Source organism: Gopherus flavomarginatus, chromosome 3, assembly GCF_025201925.1.
Source record: "Gopherus flavomarginatus isolate rGopFla2 chromosome 3, rGopFla2.mat.asm, whole genome shotgun sequence".
Classification (NCBI taxonomy): Eukaryota; Metazoa; Chordata; order Testudines; family Testudinidae; genus Gopherus; species Gopherus flavomarginatus.
In genome coordinates this window covers 129,596,347-129,616,429 of record NC_066619.1, presented here as the reverse complement: position 1 = coordinate 129,616,429, position 20,083 = coordinate 129,596,347, and the positions used below count along the sequence as shown (strand labels likewise).

At 44.1% G+C, this 20,083-nt stretch overlaps 1 protein-coding gene across 7 annotated transcripts in view; it reads right to left on the bottom strand.

Annotated features, from left to right (window-relative positions):
* The window catches only part of PIGG (phosphatidylinositol glycan anchor biosynthesis class G), a 132,119-nt gene that overhangs the window by 2,606 nt on the left and 109,430 nt on the right, over positions 1 to 20,083 (bottom strand). Inside the window, exon 13 of one of the 7 annotated variants that reach the window (XM_050944339.1) lies at positions 13,366 to 14,765. The exons of the other annotated variants lie outside the window; for them this stretch is intronic. Coding sequence (XP_050800296.1) covers positions 14,741 to 14,765 — 25 coding nt within the window. The 3' untranslated portion in view covers positions 13,366 to 14,740. Of the gene's footprint in view, positions 1 to 13,365; positions 14,766 to 20,083 lie in introns of those variants that run through there. 7 annotated transcript variants of the gene reach the window in all.

The window sequence follows — 20,083 nt, the reverse complement described above, 5'->3', positions numbered from 1 at the left end:
CAAAAATTTACATCTTATTTCCTGTCTGAATTGGCCTAGCTTTAACTTCCAGCCACTGGATCATGTTCTACCGCTCTGTTGGACTGAAGAGATCATTATTAAATATCTGTTCCCCCTGTATGTACTTAGACTGTACTCAAGTCACCCCATAACCTTCTCTTTGTTAATCTGAATAGACTGAGCTCCTTGAGTCTATCACTATAAAGCATATTTTCTAATTCTTTAATCATTCCTGTGACATTTCTCTGAACCTTCTCCAATTTATCAACATCCTTCTTGAATTGCGGGCACCAGAACTAGAAATAGTATACCAGCCGCGGTTGTACCACTGCCAAATACTGAAGTAAAATAACCTCTTTACTGCTATTTGAGATCCTGTTTATACATCCAAGTATCACATTAGCTCTTTTAGCCACAGCATCACATTGGGAGCTAATGTTCTCTGATAATTCACCATGACCCCAAATCTTTTTGAGTCCTCCATCCAGTAAGCATGGCCCAGGGCAGTAGTACCCAAACTTTTTCATCTGGCAGGTGCCAGATGATAAGCCGCCGAGGACCATGGTTGGCAGATAAGCATCCGTGGAAACGCTGTCGAGAAGCGGCAACATCAAGAGCTGTCGCTGCTGAAATGCCACTGAGAAGCAGCAGCATCAAGAGGTGTCGCTGCTGAAATGCCACTGAGAAGCAGCATCATCAAGAGGTGTCGCCGCCGAAATGCCGCCAAAAATTAGCGGCATTTCGGCGGCGATGCCTCTTGATGCTGCTGCTTTTCGGCAGCTTTTTGGTGGCGATGCTCTTGACGTTGCTGCTTTTTGGCGACATTTCAGCAGATGCTTGTCCGCCGGCCAGTACATGGGCACAGATAGATGCTCCAGCAGGTGCCATGGTGCCCACAGGCACCGCATTGGGGACCACTGGCCCAGAGTCTTTATTCTTTGATGCATACATTTACACTCAGTTGTATTAAAACACATTGTTTGGCTGTGCCTAGCTTACCAAGTTGTGTGTCAGCTGCAAACTTTATCAGTGATGATTTTATGTTTACTTTCCAAGTCACTGCTAAAAATGTTAAATAGCATAGGGTCAAGAACTTATCCCTGTAGGGAACACATCTGCTCAAGAGGATTCCCTATTTGCAATTGCATTTTGAGACCTATCAGTTAGCCAGTTTTTAATCCATTTAATATCATTCTACTCTTTTTTTAATAAAAATATCATGTGGTCCAAGTCAAATGCCTTACAAAAGTCTTAGTAACAGAAGTCAACACTATTACTTTTACCAACCCAACTTGTAATCTCATCAAAGTTAGTCTGACAAGGTCTGTTTTGCATAAACCCATGTTGATTTGCATTAATTACATTACCTTCCTTTGATTCTTGATTAATCGAGTCTCATGTCAGCCACGCCATTATCTTGCCCAGGATCAATGCTAGGCTGACAGGCCTATAATTATTCAGGAAATCCCATTACCCTTTTTTAAAAACTGGCAGAACATTAGCTTTCTTCTGGAACTTCCCCACTGCTTCAAAACTTATTGAAAATAAACATTAATGGTCCAGTGAGAACCTCAGCCAGCTCTTTTAAAACTCTGGGATGAAAGTTATCTGAGCCTGCTGAGTTAACAAAATGTTGAACCTTAGTAGTTTCTGTTTAACATCCTTCAGAGACACTAGTGGAATGGAAAGTGTTATCACCATGCAATAAGATGTCATCTGTTTTTCCCCCAAATACAGAACTGAAATCTTTATTGAACACTTCTGCCTTGCTGCATGATTACTGATAATTCCATCATTTCCATCTAGTAACAGCCCAGTACCAATGTCAGGATTCTCACCCCCACCCCGCAAAATGAACAAACACCTGTTATATAGCTCTCTCAACTTTTCATATCTTCATCTAACATTGTTTTATTATGAAGGCACCTCTGATCATCTTTATTTAGAAGACTAATGCCATATTTATTATTCAACGGCAATAATGTAACTAAAAAGGGTTTCTCTATTGCCTTATATATCCTTGTCCTCTTCTGTACAGCCTCTGAAGCATCTGTCACTGCAGCAGCTGAACACCACAATAACGGTGCCTGATACTATGGTGATGGGAGTCATCTGTGTATGGAGATAGATATTCAGATGTCTACTTTCAATATTTTTTCTATGTAAAGACTCCATAAAAGTTATGTTGGCAACTTTTAACAATGAAGGATGTGTCTTTTGCACTGTTCCCCTTCTGATGCACAAGCCCCACGTTTCTGCAGAACCATTCTATATGAAGAGGTGATGACAATTTTCCCAGGACTAGTTTTCCCCTCTTTGCTGGATGGTACAGAACAGAAAAGGATTATTTATGTCTTAGTGAGAGCTCTCTAACATTAGTAAAGGGTAATTGGGCAGTGCACAAAACTTGGCACTCTCAAAATGAACTGCTGCCAAGAAGCGAAGATACTGTATTAAAGCAATGTAAAAATGAGAGTATTAGAAAAGTTAACAAGCTTGGCTTTATATATGCCCTCCAGAAAAAGATTGTATTTCAAAGTGTGAGAGAGCAGTCAATTAAATCCATGTCATAAAGGCTGACAGCTTAGCATCATCCTAACCATAAATTAGTCTTCTCATAAAGTACAGATCTGCCAATCCAGTGAAATATTAGAAGTCTGATGGAAGTAGTATATTCTCATTTTTCGAAATAGTTTTTAACAGATTTCCCTCATGACCCAAACCCCAGGCTATACCGTCTCCATTGGTAAAACTGCAACTCTATCCCTTTTCCTTCTCTTCTGCAACTCTGAACTTCTGCAACTTTTATCCGCCCTCCACCCCCCATTCTCATTTGCTCCCTTTTCTCCCTTCCCTTTAGCTAGCAGGATCCCGCATCACTGGAGAGCTCAGCCGGATGTTCCTCTATCAGAATGATCTAGCCCAGTTGTTTTGCCCAGTGTGTCGCAACAAGCTTCTTCTCAACTCAATCTGTGTGGTCGGAATCCTGGTACCCACATGATACGAGTCAGAAGACACCCAAATGAGGCAGTGTGGAAATGGAAGGCTCTGTAGAAAGTACCCAGGACTGCATGATATGCAGACTCACTGTTTCTATTCAGAGGCACTTCCTCTATAGTAGTGATGTCACAGTAGTGCATACCCTCCTTGCCTTCCACATGCGTGTGTCTTGACTTAGCTCAGCAGAGATTGCTCAACCACTCCAAATTATGCGCGCCTGGTCAGGTTGGTAGATGGAACAAAGCTCAGTGAATGGAGGGAATAATATGATAAGAAAGTTTCTTTCCACAAAGATTTTTATTTTGTTAGTAACCAAGCCCATGAACAGAATCCATAGATTACAGTTTGTATAGACTCAGATTCTGAGTGGACAGTGAATGACATTCCTCTCAGTTTTTAACTACATGAACCTTGATATTCTTCTGAACAGAAAATCATTTAAAATGGCCAGGTAGGTCTAAGATACACTGTCTTTTTATATTAATTACAAAATATCAAGCCCTCAAATTGTCATGGTTTATATGGGTCACTAAATACATGAATATACTATTCTTTAAGTTCAGTTAGTAACTTCAGGCCAAATCCTGCTCCCATTGAAATCAACTGCAAAACTCCTACTCATTTCAGGGGGAAAAATAATGGGCCACTGCAGCATATTTCCACTCTGACAATTGATTAAAAATGGCAGGTGCCATATTCATTGTTACTCAGCAACTCCAGAACAAATATGCTCAGTTTATAAATAAATGTCATTCCCTAACTACCAAGCCACGGAAACTCAGCTAAGATAGAGGAATAGGCTAGGTTTCTCCCTTCTTACACATAACCAATAAAATATTCTGTAGGCAAAATTAGACCTCAGTTACACCAGTAAATTTCTATTGTCTTCATTGGCTTGTGCAAATGTAACTGATTCTAAATTTAATACGATATTTTGTTACTACATAGACTGAACAGAATCTGCAGCTCACTCAATCCTAGCAGTCTGTGCTAACTGAAGTAAAAAATAGCGGAAATTTGTCACTAAATATATGGCATGTCTACACTTACCGAGGATCGACGCTGCAGATATCGATGCACTGGGGATCAATTTAGCAGGTCTAGTGAAGACCTGCTAAATCAACTGCAGATCACCCTTCTGTCGACTCCGACAGGAACGAGAAGCGTAAGATAAGTCGATGAGACAGTGTCTCCCATTGACCCAGTGCAGTGTAGACCCACAGCAAGTAAAAGACAATTACTCACCTTTGTAACTGTTCTTCGAGATGTGTTGCTCATATCCATTCCAATTAGGTGTGCGCGCGCCACGTGCATGTTCATCGGAAGATTTTTACCCTAGCAATACTTGGTGGGTCGGCTGGGTCACCCCCTGGAGTGGCATCGTTATGGCGCTGGATATATGCCCCTGCCGACCCAACGAGCCTTCAGTTCCTTCTTGCTGGCTACTCTGACAGAGGGGAAGGAGGGCGGGTTTGGAATGGATATGAGCAACACATCTCAAAGAACAACAGTTACAAAGGTGAGTAACTGTCTTTTCTTCGAGTGCTTGCTCATATCGATTTCATTTAGGTGACTCCCAAGCCTTACCTAGGCGGTGGGGTAGGAGTGGGATGTTGCAGAATGTAAGACTGCTGAGCCAAACGCCGCATCATCCCTGGTCTGTTGCACCAATGCTTAATGTGACGCAAAGCTGTGAACCGATGACCAGGTAGCTGCACGACATATCTCCTAGATGGGTATATGCGCCAGGAAGGCGGCAGATGAAGCTTGAGCCCGAGTAGAGTGGGCGGCGAGGTGACTAGTTGGAACGTGGGCCAAGTCATAGCAGGCACGGATACAGGACGTCACCCAAGATGAAATTCGCTGCAATGAGACTGGCAAGCCCTTCATTCGATCTGCCACCGCTACGAAGAGCTGGGGCGTCCATCTAAATGGCTTTGTTCTTTCAATATAAAAGGCGAGAGCCCTACGGATGTCTAAGGAGTGCGGCTTCGGGAAGAAGACTGGAAGGAAGATGCCTTGATTGACATGAAAAGCCAACACTACCTTAGGGAGGAAGGCGGGATGTGGTCGCAGCTGTACCTCGTCCTTATGAAACACTGTGTAGGGTGGGTCTGCTGTGAGAACCCAAAGCTTGAACACTCACCTCGCCGATGTAATGGCGATGAGGAAGGCTGTCTTCCAGGAGAGGTACAGCAGCGAGCAGGTGGCTAGCCGCTCAAAGGGAGCACACATAAGCTTGGCTAGAATGAGACTGAGGTCCCAGGTCGGGGCAGGACGTCGAACCTGTGGGTACAAACTTTCCAAGCCCTTGAGGAACCTTGAAACCATAGGGTGAGAAAAGACTGAGCGTCAGTTCTCCCCTGAGTGGAAGGCTGAGATGGCCGACAGATGCACTTTTATGGATGAAACCACTATGCCGGGTTGCTTCAAGGACCAGAGGTAGTCCAGGACCATAGGGACTGGTATCTGTGTGAGAACAGTGTTATGTTGAGCGCACCAGCAGGAGAAACGCTTCCACTTGGCCAGGTATGTCAACCTAGTGGAAAGTTTCCTACTGCCTAAGAGCACCTGTTGCACCGAGGCAGAGCAGTGCAACTCGGACTGGCTTAACCACGCAGCAACCATGCTGTGAAGTGAAGAGACTGTAGGTTTGGATGGCGAAGAATGCTATAGTCCTGACTTATGAAATCCGGCCAAAGTAGTAGGGGAAATGCGTTGGTCACCGACAGGTCGATCAACATGGTGTACCAGTGCTGCGTCGACCACACTGGGGCGATCATGACCAGGCAGGCCCTGTCTCTGCGGAGCTTGAGCAGGACTCTGTGGACCAGCGGGAATGGTGGCAAGGCATACAGCAGATGGTTCACTCACGGTATCAGGAATGCGTCTGAGAGGGAGCCAGAGAGCGACCCTGGAAGGAGCAGAACACGCGGCATTTCTGATTCTCGCGAGAGGTGAAGAGGTCTATGCGGGGAAACCCCCACTTCCGGAAAACAGAATGGATGACATCTGGATGAATCAACCACTCGTGGGTTAGGAAGGATCTGCTGAGGTGATCTGCCAGGGTGTTCTGAACTCCTGGGAGAAAGGATGTTACCAGGTCGATTGAGTGAGCTATGCAAAACTCCCAGAGCTGAATGGCTTCCTGACAAAGAGGGGAAGAGCGAGCTCCGCCCTGCCTGTTTATATAAAATATGGCTGTTGTGTTGTCCCTAAACGCTGAGGCACAACGGCCTTGGAGTTGATGAGAAAACACCTGGCACGCTAGGCAAACCGCTCGCAGCTCCCGCACATTGATGTGTAAGGTTAACTCTTGAACCGACCAAAGGCCTTGCGTATGGAGACCCTCTAGGTGGGCACCCCAACCCAGAGATGACGCGTCCATGGTTAGGGCCATCAAAGGTTGCAGTGGTTGGAATGGCATTCCTGCACAGACCAAGGAGGGGTTCAGCCACCAGGTCAGGGATGCTAAAATGTTCAAGGGAACCGTGACTACCGTATCCAGGCTGTCTCGGCACGGTCGGTACACTGAGATGAGCCAGCTTTGAAGTGGACAGAGGTGCAGTCTGGCATGTTTGGTCACGAAGGTGCAGGCGGCCATGTGGCCTAGGAGACTGAGACAAGTGTGAATCGACGTTGTCAGGAAGGTCTGAAGGCCTTGAAAAACTGTTGCCATCGCTTGGAAGCAAGGCTGTGGCAGGCAAGCTCTGGCAAGATTGGAGTCCAGAATCACCCTGATGAAGTCTATTCTCTGCGTGGGTACCAGATTCGACTTCTCGGTGTTGATCATCAGGCCTAGTCTCATGAAGAGATCTTTGATGATGCAGAGGTGACTGTTCACCTCTGACTCACAGGCCCCTCGAATGAGCCAGTCGTTGAGATACGGGTAGACGTGCACCCGATGATGGTGAAGAGAGGCAGCAACTACCGCTATGCATTTTGTGAATACTCGCGGGGCCGTAGAAAGGCCGAATGGAAGGACCGTGAATTGAAAATGTTGATGATTGACCATGAAACGGAGGTATGGTCTGTGTGGTGGGTAAATTGCGATGTGGAAATACACGTCCTTCATATTGGGGGCGGCATACCAGTCTCCGGGATCCAAGGACGGGATGATGGTCCCCAGGGATACCATGCGGAACTTCAACTTTATCATGAACTTGTTGAGTCCTCGCAGGTCTAGAATCGGTCTTAGACCTCCCTTCGCCTTGGGGATTAGGAAGTAGTTGGAATAAAACCTCTTGCCCCTCAGGTCTTTTGGTACCTCCTCTATAGCTCCAATGGATAGGAGCGTCTGGACCTCCTGTAAGAGGAATTGCTGGTGAGAGGGGTCCCTGAAGAGGGACGAGGAGGTGGGGTGGGAAGGAGGGAGTGAAACAAACTGAAGGTAGTATCCCAATTCCACTGTGCGCAGGACCCAATGATCTGATGTTAGCTGGGACCACGCAGGGAGGAAATGGGAGAGGCGGTTGTAAAAAGGTGGAGAAGGATCCGGGAAAACAACTGGTGCGCCGTCCTTGGGCGCCCCTTCAAAAGTTCTTTTTGGGCCCTGCAGATGGCTTAGGGGGGCCCTGATTTTGATCGCCCTGGGGTCCAGACTGCATTCTACGATGCCCCCTGCCACGCCTTCTGGTGAAGTCCTGTCATGGCCTAGGAAGGGGGTAAGTGCAGTGAGGCTGGGGGCAGAAAGACCGGTGCTGGGTTACTGGGGTGTGCACCCCAGCGAGCGCATAATTACTCTATTGTCCTTTAGACTTTGCAGCCTAGGGTCGGTCTTTTCTGAGAATAGCCCCTGGCCTTCAAAGGGCAAGTCCTGTAAAGTCTGCTGTAATACAGGTGGAAGGCCTGACACCTGGAGCCAGGAGATGCATCTCATCGCCACTCCAGAAGCTAGAGTCCTAGCAGCAGAGTCCGCTGCATCCAGAGAAGCTTAGAGGGAGGTTCTTGCTACCTTTTTCCCTTCTTCCAACAGGGCCGCAAATTCTTGGCGGGACTCCTGGGGAACAACCTCCGTGAACTTCCCCAGGGACATCCACGTATTATAGTTGTATCTGCTTAGGAGCCCTGCTGGTTTGCCACCCTAAGCTGGAGGCCCCCAGCCAAATATATTTTGCGGCCTAGCAAGTCCATGCGCCTTGCCTCTTTGGACTTGGGAGCAGGAGCTTGCTGGCCATGACATTCCCGCTCATTGACCGACTGCACTACTAGAGAGCAAGGAGGAGGGTGCACGTACGGATATTCGTAGCCCTTGGAGGGCACCATGTACTTTCGCTCTACTCCCCTGGCAATGGGGGGAATAGAGGCTGGGGATTGCCAGATGGTATCAGCGTTCACCTGTATAGTGCGAATGAAGGGCAGGGCCACTCTTGTAGGGATGTCTGCTGACAAGATGTCCACGACTGGGTCCTCTATTTCAGGGACCTCCTCTACCTGCAGATTCATATTCTGCGCCACCCGCCTCAAAAGGTCTTGATGGGCCTTAGGTCAATTGGGGGAGGGCCGGAGGAGGATGTCCCTGCCACTGCCTCATCTGGTGAGGAGGAAGAGGAAAGGCCAGGGACAAGAGGGTCCTGTGGGGGCTCCTATTCTTGAGGGGTGACGTCAGGCTCAAGTGGGACCTGGGTATCTGCTGGTGGTACCGAAGCCTCATCCGTACCCATGGTGGGGGCGGCTTACAGTTGCCTCTGGCATCAGGTGTTCCGACGGAGCAGACCATGGTGCAGCTGGTGGAGCACCTTGGGCTTGGTGGTATGCCTAATGTGTCCAGAAAGACCACTGATGGGCCCCTTGCTCGTGGCCATGGCTCTCCGGAAACGTGTGGCTAGGCACGTCCAAGTCGCAGTCCTGTGCGTAGGAAACACTACCAGCATGAGACGACACCGAAGTGTGTCTCGATGGCTAAGGCAGTGCTGAGGGGCCCTAAGAAGGAGCCCCGTCTCTGGCTGGTTGTTCCCGGGATGGCACCGGGGAGCTGTACCGGGAGCTGTAAAGGTACCGTGAGCGAGACCGGGACCTACGACCATATTGGTGCCGGGAGGTTCACCGGGATCTCGATCCCCTTCGCCTGGAATGGCTGCGAGGTGAGCGGTGCCATGAACGGTGCCGGGAGCTGGATTGGTACCGGGTAGGTGAGCAAGAGGCTGAGTGGTGCCACGAATGCAACCGGTACCGCAATGGAGAGTGGTGCTGGGACTGTGAGTAGCGTCGGGACCGGGATTGGCGGCATGACTGAGATGGTTGGTGGGACCGAGATCTTCAACGATGCCTCTCAGCGGCTCCCACAGAGGGCGACCTCAGCAAGGCAGGCTTCCCAATAGATTGGATGACCCGCACTGGCGGTGCCAGGGGTTGAGGCAGCGCGGTCTCCGTCAGCGCAATCAACTCCCGTGCCATGGAAGTCTCCTGCGTGGATGGGAGAGCGAGCTCGACCATGGTGTGAGCCAGTGAGCTTTCAGGCACCGGTCTCAATGGCCCTTGCGGGACCGGAACCGACGGTGCCGCGGCAGATGTCTGTGCCAGGCAATCTGTCTTAGACATGTGCTCCTTCTACGGTGCGGATGATACCGAAGCCGCTGGAGCTTTGAGTTGCTTCCTGGGCCGCGGGGACAGGGAGCGGTGCTGAGCCGACATTGGTGCCGAGGAGGGTCGGTACCGCTTCACGGCACTGGAGCGGTCCGGAGGCAAAGGACCGCTCCTTACAGAAGCGGATTGTTCAATGCTCGGTACCGACGGTGCTGGGCTAAGTGCCGCCTCCATGAGGAGCTGTTTCAGACGAAAGTCCCACTCCTTCTTCGTCCTCGGCTTAAAGGCTTTACAGATGCGGCACTTGTCAGGAAGATGGTTTTCCCCAAGGCACTTGAGGCAGGAGTCATGGGGATCCCCTGTTGGCATCGGCTTTTGGCAGGCCGAGCACGGTTTGAATCCTGGTGACCCGGGCATGGGCCCCAGTACCTGGGGAGTGGGAGGGGAAGGGGTTAATCCCCGGTCTCCCTTCAACTATATACACTAACTATATATATACAAACAACTAAGACTAACTATAACTGTAAAAATTCAAACTATATACACAACTAACAGTAAAGAACTACAAGTAAGCTAGGGAAGTGGAGATCAGCTAAGCCGCGCTCCACAGTTCCAACAACCGTCACGGGCGGTAAGAAGGAACTGAAGGGCCGTTGGGACGGCAGAGGTATATATCCGGCACCGGTATATATCCGGCACCATAACGGCGCCACTCCAGGGGGTGACCCAGCTGGCCTACCGAGTGTTGCTAGGGTAAAAATCTTCTGACGAACGTGCACGCAGCACGCGCACACCTAATTGGAATCGATATGAGCAAGCACTCGAAGAAGAAACCTAAGCTATGTTATTCACATAGCTGGAGTTGTGTCAATTAGGCAGATTTACCCCCATAGTGTAGACAAGACCTTAGCTAATCTGACTGAATAAACAAAAGACAAGACCTGTTCAGTATGAAGATAATTGTTGTTTCTTGGTTTTGTTTTACAGTCAATTTTCAGAGTCACACACTTTGAGGACAGATGTGACCGGGTGAAGATTATTTATGGCTGAATGCTTCTGATGTCTGTTAAACACTAAAAAGTATGAATGAGATTGTCAAAGAAATCTACATGTTAGGTGACCAACTCAATGGTAATTATGCGTTTAACTGCTGTAGGCCCCTTTGACAAAGCCCAGCCTTTATTTTTTTTAAAACAAACACAGTTTCTGTTCCCAATGTTCCCCTGCCAATACATTTGATATAGCCTTATGTTAAGTGAAAATTTTCACAATCTCAAAAATTAATCAGTTGGAAGGTCTAAAAATGGCAATTCCCTTGATTAGAAATAAATTGATTAAGAGCAAATTTTAATGGATGGAATGGTATTTAGGCATGTACTGACTGACAAAAATAGACAAATGCTGATTTTGATATCCCATATTATAAACTGAAAAACATAGGAAAATACAGTTTTCTATCAAAAAAAGATGAACCTTTCCAATACTTTTCCCATCAGGACTAGAAAAACAGTATCTAAGCTAAATAATAATATAGAAGGCACAGAACTACTCAGATACAGTAATATCTGACTACCTTCTATTTGTATAATACTTAAAATTCAAAAAGAGCTCACCACAACTTCAAAGTAGGGTTCACCTTCCCTCAAATGAAATGCAGCCAATGTGGGGGAGAAAGGAGAACTGTTTCATCGCTCATGGCGACACTGCACTACACTTTCTGGAAGTATGACAGATTGTGAGTAGCCTAAAGCTGACTCACCACTCTGTGCAACTTGCAAGCATCCCACATGGGCCAAACAGAAGAGAGAAATGGTTAAGAACTGGATGATTAAGCTACTAACAAAATGATTCGGCTCATCAGCTGTGGACACTTAAAAGACGAGGGGAAGGGAGGGGAAAGTTGGGCCGGAGAAGCCCAAGGTCTAAGATGAGATTCCCCACCCCCATTCCTGTTGTGAGGGACAAGTGTAACCCACAAGCCTAATAGGGAGAGATCTTTAAGAATCTAAAGGGAAGAAAGGGGGAGGAATGAGTTGTGGCTGGGTCACTGCTCTGAGATGCACAATTAACATTTAACCCCCAGAAATGTCTGGAATTGGGTGTGGTAGTTTTGGGCATGCTGTATAGCGGGGGTTTGAAATCTTTTTCTTTCTGAGGCTCCCTCTATGTGCCATAAAAACTCCAGGGCCCAGTGGGGCACTCAGAGCTATGGGCCAGGGGGTCCCTCAGGCATAGGCCTAGTCTAACTTCTATTTCAGGGCATCAGGGGCCAGCAGGGCTTAGGCCAATTGCCAGGCGGGGTCTGGGCAGGGAATGCCACATCCACCCCCGACTCACCTAAGCAGGCACCCAGCCTGTCTGGGTTGTGGGCACAACCAAAAATTATCACTCAAAGGGGCAGGGTGCTCAACTCAAAAAGTCTGAAAATCGTTCAGGGCGCAGAGATGGGGTGGCTAAGGGCTGTGTGCAGGCAGTGGGGTAGCTCAGGATACAAGGAGGGGATAGCTAGGGCTGTGTGCGGGAGGGCCCCCACCTGCAGTCTCTGCTCCCTGATGGCTCTGCCGGGAAACAAACAGGCTGCTTCCATCTAACTCTGAAGCATTGTGCAGCAGGTTACTGATATTGTTAGATTTCTGACGGGGAAGGAGGGGCAGTGCTAGTTACATAAAGGGGAAGTTGACTCTCAGACTGTATAAAGCTGAGGAACCAAGACTTAAGTGACCCTATCCCTAAAGCTTCTGGAACTCAGAGTTACTATTTCTTCTGTGGGAACTACTTTATTTAGATTTAATGTGAGTTTTTATATTTATGTACAACTGTGAAGATAATGTATGTGGATTATAACATAGCCTTGTTATTAAGTAGAAATTAAGTTATTTGATTATGTTTCTTTATCATTCTAAAATTTTATTAAGTTGGCATCTAAATATTAACTTAATTCCTCTTGTTCTTTTTGGACTTGATTGTGAGGAGACTGACCCTCTGCAATCCTTGCTGACAATCCTCAGTGACTGAATTCTGAATCTCCATGTGCTTTTCTAGGAGTTGGGTAGAAGCACTAGGAGAAGGTTGGTAAAGTAAACTCGAGCCCACACAAAGGTTTCAAACACTTGTATAGCACATTATAAATGAAGCACACAGTGTTGAACCTGTGCAGGAATGTTATAAGACTGTGTGCAGTGAGGAATCCAGGCTGAGGTAGTTCAGTGCTGACAGGAAGGGATTTCAGTAAGCCGAATATAGTTATTTTTAATATATTTTAGATGGGTATAAGAGCTAATCCCCTAACTCATGAAGAAAGGGTCATGAAATGTGTAGTGGGCATAAGTGATTACAATGGTTTTAATGTCATATTCCCCAAACAGTCCTTCAGCAGCACAACATTCCATAAAAATGCTGGCATTCTGGTCTGCTAATGGCTCCAAGAACAACTACTGTACTTAGCATGAAGACTATTCCATAGTAGATTGATTTTCCTTGAATGTCTCCAAACCCAATAAAACTCAGACCCAGTTGGCTTAACTGATGAAATCACAATCTTTGGGTAATTAGGTTAAAGTTTTTGAGTAATAAAAAAAATACACCTTCCATTTCAGCGTTTGATACTAATATCAGCAAACCATTGAGTAGGGCTGCTATAGTATTTGATCACTCAGAGGCTCTACCATGAGAACACCTCCTGGACTTAGTAAATGACATTAACCATCATCCCAATTGGGTGATTTACCGCCATCCCATTTAAAACTTTTAACTTGACAGATGAGTTCAACTAGGTGAAGGAGTCACATGAGACAGCTGTTCCACTGCCCTAGTCTATACAGTGTACATTTTGGTGGGGACTTTAAAGCATCAGCCAGTTGTGTTCGTTAACAGCCTGACAGCCACAGAGTGCCCTTAAAAATGAGCATATGCAGGACTAAGGCAAGTTATAGGCTCCATCTAAAACTCTGATCTATGGCTGCTTTCCTAGCATATTACTTCCTTTGTTGGTGAGGTAAGGGATAAGGTACAGAAAGAGGGAGAAGTAGTCAACGTACTGTGGATAAAGTGCCATTAGAAACATCTGTTGATATTTATTCATGTTTTAGTGCTGTGCAGGAGGTTGCATCCATTTTTACTCTTTAAAAGTTCAGCTCATTTCCTAGATTAACTTCCGACACTACGGAGTACTCAGAATTCATGAAGTGTAGAAATACTTAAACGTATGCTGACAATAACTAGAACCAGAAAAATCAAAGGCTTATCAGACTCTTGCGCAGCAAATAGCTGCACTGAATGATGCAATTACTGCAAATTCCCTATTCCGAGTACTAAATATAGTCCAGCTCAAATCTTCCTTCTAAATTAATATTTAATGACATACAGGGAGGCAAAGCCGGGAACTCCCACACTATTTATGGATTTTCTGCTCGCCTTGCTCTTACAAATCCCAACCGTTAACATTCTTCACCAAATCCTTCACCCTATAATGGCTCGCTCATCTATTTCTACTAAAAATAGGGTATACCGTATGGAGGTGAACTTAAAAAATAAAAACATTATGCTGGCAAAAAAATGTGAGAAGAAACCACTTTTTTCTTATAAATGTACATCACCCATTTACACTGAATACTTGTGTGACCAGGTGCCTGGATGCACCACACTGAGGATGCTATATTCAGGACAGACTGCAAGGAATAGGGCAGACAAATCCCCAAAGTGGTGCTTTATTCTCTAATTAGATTCACCAAGCCAGTAACAAAACAGCTCCTGTAATACCACCCGTTACCAAGAAGCCAAATACAGTCTCCTTTAAGCGTTCCAGCCCGCGACTCCCATCTAGACAGCCAAGTCTAATATAGTGAGAGGTTTCTGAAAACCTGATTCACCACATATGAGGTTCACCAGTCCCAAAGGACCAGACACTGATTACCAGGCCAATACGAGTCTCAGATCTTACACAATAACCACGCAGATGCCAGTCCTTTAGTAACTAAAACACTAAAAGTTTAATAATAAAAGAGAAAAAGAAGGAAGAAAGTTGCTGTAGTTAGAAGATCAATATACATACAGGTAAGCGTAAAGGCCTTAGGTCAGTTTGAAAGCAGAGATGGTGAGGCTGCTGATTTGTAAAAGTCTTTTGGGAATCAATTTTAAAGGTTATAGTCCAATAAACAGTTCAGGTTCAAGTTCTTCCATGAGACTTTCAGAATAATCCAGGTTAAACCTGGAAACTTCAGTCTTTAAGGCTCAGACCTTCCCTCTTAAAGTTTAGGCAGACGGGAGATAAAAAGGATCAGTCTTGAAGCTTTCTTTATAGTTCCCTAGCCAGCTGATAAGTCTCTTGACAGCAATTGTCACAGCAGGACCTTCCCCCCACCCCGATGAAGAATGGGCAGTGCAGATTATTGTTTTGAAACTAATCTGTTTCCTGTGCATACACAGGTAGACTACCTGTATCCATTCACATAAGACAATTAGCCTGGCAAACTATTAAGACAGTTCACAGGTGGTTTACTATGTGGAATTATAACTTCCAAAGACAGATTAGGACAATAATATGATTATACCACAAGTCCCATCTAAATGATAATATCCCCTTTTGATCTCTAATAGAATAGAGTAATGAAGCATTATGAGACAGGAGCAGGATTAGTATCTACAAGCTAAGTAGATCACACTGTTAAACTTGTAACAAGATTCAGGTAAACACAGACAAATACCCTTAGCACCTACCCTTGATTTCTATTCCTACAAATAAATGGGTTAATGATTGCTTGGGTTAATGACTGCTCGTCTAGGACATCTCTTTGAAATTCACACACGTGTAGATTGTCTTGATAACTCAACGAGAGGCACTGAAATGTAATGAGTCGTTCCCGAATTGACCAGTCTGTCAGTATCACAACTTGGCAGACCCCAGGTCACATTTCATTCTTTAAAATAAGAGAGAGCTGGCACTAGACACATTGCCATAGGAATTGTAAAAAATCATAGTTTGCATTAATACAGCTCTTGATCAGAAGAGAAAAAGATGCTGTAGAACAATGTAAACTTCCTGAAGCAAGAACATGCCCTTCTCCTCTGAACAATTTTACTGTGAAACAGATACAAGGCAAACAGCTAACAGAAAACAACAATTGCTAGTTTGTGTCTATTTTATCATCTTCTTTTCATCGCTGTTCTCTTTTGACATTTCTGTTCTCCTGGTTTCTCTCCCACACTGAATATCAGTGTTTACGAGATTACTTTTTCCTTGGTGTACTGAACTGCATTTTTCAAAACTGAGTCTTATTTTATTTCCTGCTCTTCTCTGTATAGGTCTAGTTGTATTTGTCTGCGATGCCATCCAGTTAGTACTATCTGAAAACAGTCAGTGTACTGTCAACCTGTCCCCCATAGATTAGTGAAAGCCTGGACCAATCCCTGTGGCACCCCTCCTGTAACACACACGATATTCCTGCAATCCATATGACATTGTTCAGATTCGACTAATTACAGTTAATTTGACAATGAGAAATACTGAGAAACACTATCTGGTATCTAAACCTCAGCTGATATACCTCTATTGCATGCCTTTCATCCACTATTTGTATAGTTCTATTTAACAAGAATTGAAAGGAATAATCCTGCATTGATAGGCAGATGGACTGGATGGCTTCATTAGGTCCTTTCCATCTCCAAACTGCTGGTGTGGATACTTTGGTACTGGTGATGAATCAGCCTAGATTTTGTATAATTTGTTTTGCATTCATGTCACAGGATCATACTAGGTCCTGGCAGCAGGAGTTTCAAGCCCTCTCCCCAAACCACAGAGGTCAGAATGTTTTGGGGAAGCCTCACAACTGCATTAGGCCTCACATGTTTCTCAGGAAAATGGTTGGCTATTGGGGGAGCTTAAGCCATTTTACAAGTTCAGGGGCTGTTGCAGGCTATGATATGGCTTGGAGTAATGCAGTCTCTGATATGGCCTTGGTTTTAAGTGGCTGTTAATCCTTGGGACTTCATTGCTCTGGATTTCAGCATCAAAAGAGGGAAGGCAAGTGAGAGAAGAGAAGAGAGGGTCAGGTCCATTTTCACCACAGGCAGGACAGGTGGCCCTGAGAAGCCACCTTGCTGTGGATTTAATAAAGTTTTACGCACTGGCCAAAAAATCCAGATGTCTGTCCTTGCCATTAGCAAAGCTGCCTCAAAAAACCCAATTTTGAACCCAAGGTCCATCTAGCACAAGTAACTGCTTCCAGAAAGCATTTTAATGCTCTGTGAATCCCATATACTCCTCTTTATACCATTTGTTCATGTAACGATTGGCTTCCTGACTTCTTTCATTCAACATTCAAATTTGACGCTGGTGTAGATAAGTCTCTGCATTAAGCATCTTCACATAACTTTCATATGACTTTGTATTATGCCTCTATTTTCATACAACTTTGTATCAGATCCTTATATAGAAAACTTTGTATTGAGCCTTGGCATAATGTTAAAAAAAAAGTCTTTTTGCTAGGAATAGAATGTTGGAAAGCAGATGAAAGTTCACACTGTTACAATACCAATAACAATGAATGTTGATAAAAAGGAGACAGACTTGATTGGTATAAGTAAAAGGGCTACAGATATAACCCAGGGACTAAGTTGCGGTTGCAAATTAAAAAAGATTGAGAGAGAGATTGGAACCTGAAAATAATAGACTAAAATTGGTGTCAGAAGTTAGATAATGCCCAGAGAATGGTCAACACCTTATGGAAAGACTTTTGGGAGAAAAAACAGACTTCTGCAGGATTCCCTCCAATTGTTCTTCATTTTTGTCTTACTGTTAAAGGAAGTTCCATGCCAAAACACTCTAGCTTAATTGTAACATTAACGTGTCATGCTCTCAAAAATGTTCACATATTTATATGTCTTAGAATACTGTCCGTGTTCAATTCACATAGTACTACTGCTTTGCAAAACGGTCATGAAAACGTAGCAGCGTTGGCACAGAATCTACCTGCCTAGCCTTTACCATGAGGATTGACAGGTAGCATAAAAACTAATGATAAAACAAGATGACTTACTCAAACTAGGTAGTATTTAGCAAGGGTGTATTTTTCAAATAAAATAGCACAAATTGAAATTTTATATACACCTTTATATACAGTACACATGCTATACCATGCATTAATACAAGACTTTACTCACACCTACAAGGTGAAAAATAGCTTTGCTGCTATACCTCCTCCCACGCATTGGTGTATAGAGCTGTCATAGCCCTATAAAACCATGTGTTATGGGAATAACCTATAAAAACCCTGTTCTGGAACTAGGTCCTAATGATAGTTAATTTTGTTTATAACTGATTTATCTTGTGGCGGACAAGGTCAGTGAGATATCTTTTATTGGACCAATTTCTCTTGGCGAGAGACACAAACTTTCAAGCTTACACAGAGCTCTGTGCATCTTGTGTTACAACAGATTCCTGTTTATACAATCCTCTCTTCTGGGACAAAGTTTTTTTTTTAAGAGGTCGTGATAGCAGCAAAATGGCTAATTTTAACAAGATGGAAAGCAAAAGACATCAAAGTTCAACCAGTGCATTAATTCTCTCCTTTTGAAGGCTTGAGAAAATAACTTTGTATGAATAAATGAAATGCATACAATATAACAGAATTCTCATTCCCAGATTTAAATGTCCATGTTTTATGGCTAGGTGACAGACAGATCACGAATAAAAAATTATCTCAATGCCCATCTGAACTCACTTGGCCTTCAGCTCTTTCACTTAACAGTGGCAGTAGTTTCAGTACATGTATTTAACAGCTATGTATACGTGTTTCAAACCAAGTAGTACTTGAATAGAGGCACTATTCTTGTTATAATTTTGTTACGTACCTATCCTTTACTTCTGTGACGGTCAATGTGCATTTGTGCATGGTTTGCCATTCTTTTGTCTTTAATATAATTTATACAAATTAAGATGTTACCATTGCTTCAAACATTTACTATAAAATACTTTTCACATTAATTTTGTGAATGCAACACAACAGGCCAGATCCTCAGCTGATGTAAATCGGCCTATCTTCAATGAAATCAATATAATTATGCCAGTTTACACCAACTGATGAACTGGCCCAGAGTTTAAATCACTAAGATATAACCGCCAAATCATTTAAAATTCCCAGCTAGTGAAACACAAAATATTTCACAGTACAGCATTAGTAAAATGTCTAACTCCTCTTCCAAAATCCAGTTCGAAATTCTAAAGAATTTCACTAGAATAAATGCCTGAGGCATTTCATATCAGCAGGTAGGAATTAGTCTAGTTTTACTTTGTTAAATATATGTATGTAAAGCTTCCTCCTCTCCCCTTTTCTGAATGAATGACTATTTTACATCCTCTTAACCAGAGATTCACAGATTCCAAGACCAGAAAGAACCATTGTGATCATCTAGTCCGACCTCCTGTACCGCACAGGCCCTAGAACTTTCCCAAAATAATTCCCAGAGCTGTTTTTAGACAAATATCCAACACTGATTTTAAAAGTATCAGTGATGGAGAATCCTCCACAACCCTCGGTAAATTGTCCCAGTGGTTTATTACTCTCACCATTAAACATTTATACCTTATTTCCAGTCTGAATTTGTCTAGCTTCAACTTCCAGCCATTATATCATGTTATATCTTTCTTTGTTAGACTGAAGAGCCTTATTAAATATTTGTTCCCCATGGTAGGTACTTATAGACTAATCAAGTCACCCTTTAATCTTCTTTATTAAGCTAAATAGTTCCTTGAGTGTACCACTGAGGAATGTTTGCTAATCTTTTAATCAGTCTTGTAGCTCTTCTCTGAACCTTTTCCAATTCATTGACATCTTTCTTGAATTGTGGACACCAGAACTGGACACAGTATTACAGCACCAGTGCCAAATACAGAGGTAAAACAACCTCTCTACTTCCCCTGTTTATGCAACCTAGGATTGCATTAGCCCTTTTGGCAACAGAGTCACAGTGGGAGCCCATCTTCAGTTAATTATTCAGTATGACCCCCACATCTTTTTCAGAGTCACTGCTTCCCAGGACTGTAATTATAGCCTACTTTTAAAACTCTTGGAGACAAGTTATCTGGACCTGCTGATTTAAAACTAGCTAACTTCAGTCACTTCTGCTTAACTACTCCAGAGATATTAGTGGAATGGAAGAACTGTTATTTCTACAATGACATAACATCATCTGTTTTTTCCCAAATACAGAACAGAAATATTTATTGATCATTTCTTCCTTTTCTGCATCATTATTGATAACTCTACCATTTCCATCTAATAATGGACCAATACCATTGTCAGGATTCTTTTTGTTCCTAATATATTTTTTAAAATTCCTCCTTATTGTCAGGTTTCAGAGTAGCAGCCGTGTTAGTCTGTATCTGCAAAAAGAATTTTTCCTGCTGTCCCTTTACTTCCCTTACCAATTTTCTACAATTCCCATCTTCTGATTTACATTCATGACTATCAAATTCTCCTTTCTTCCACTTGTTACATGTTTTTTTTTTATGGCTGCCTTCACTTCCCCTCTAAACCACGTCAGTTTTTTAACCAGGATGGCC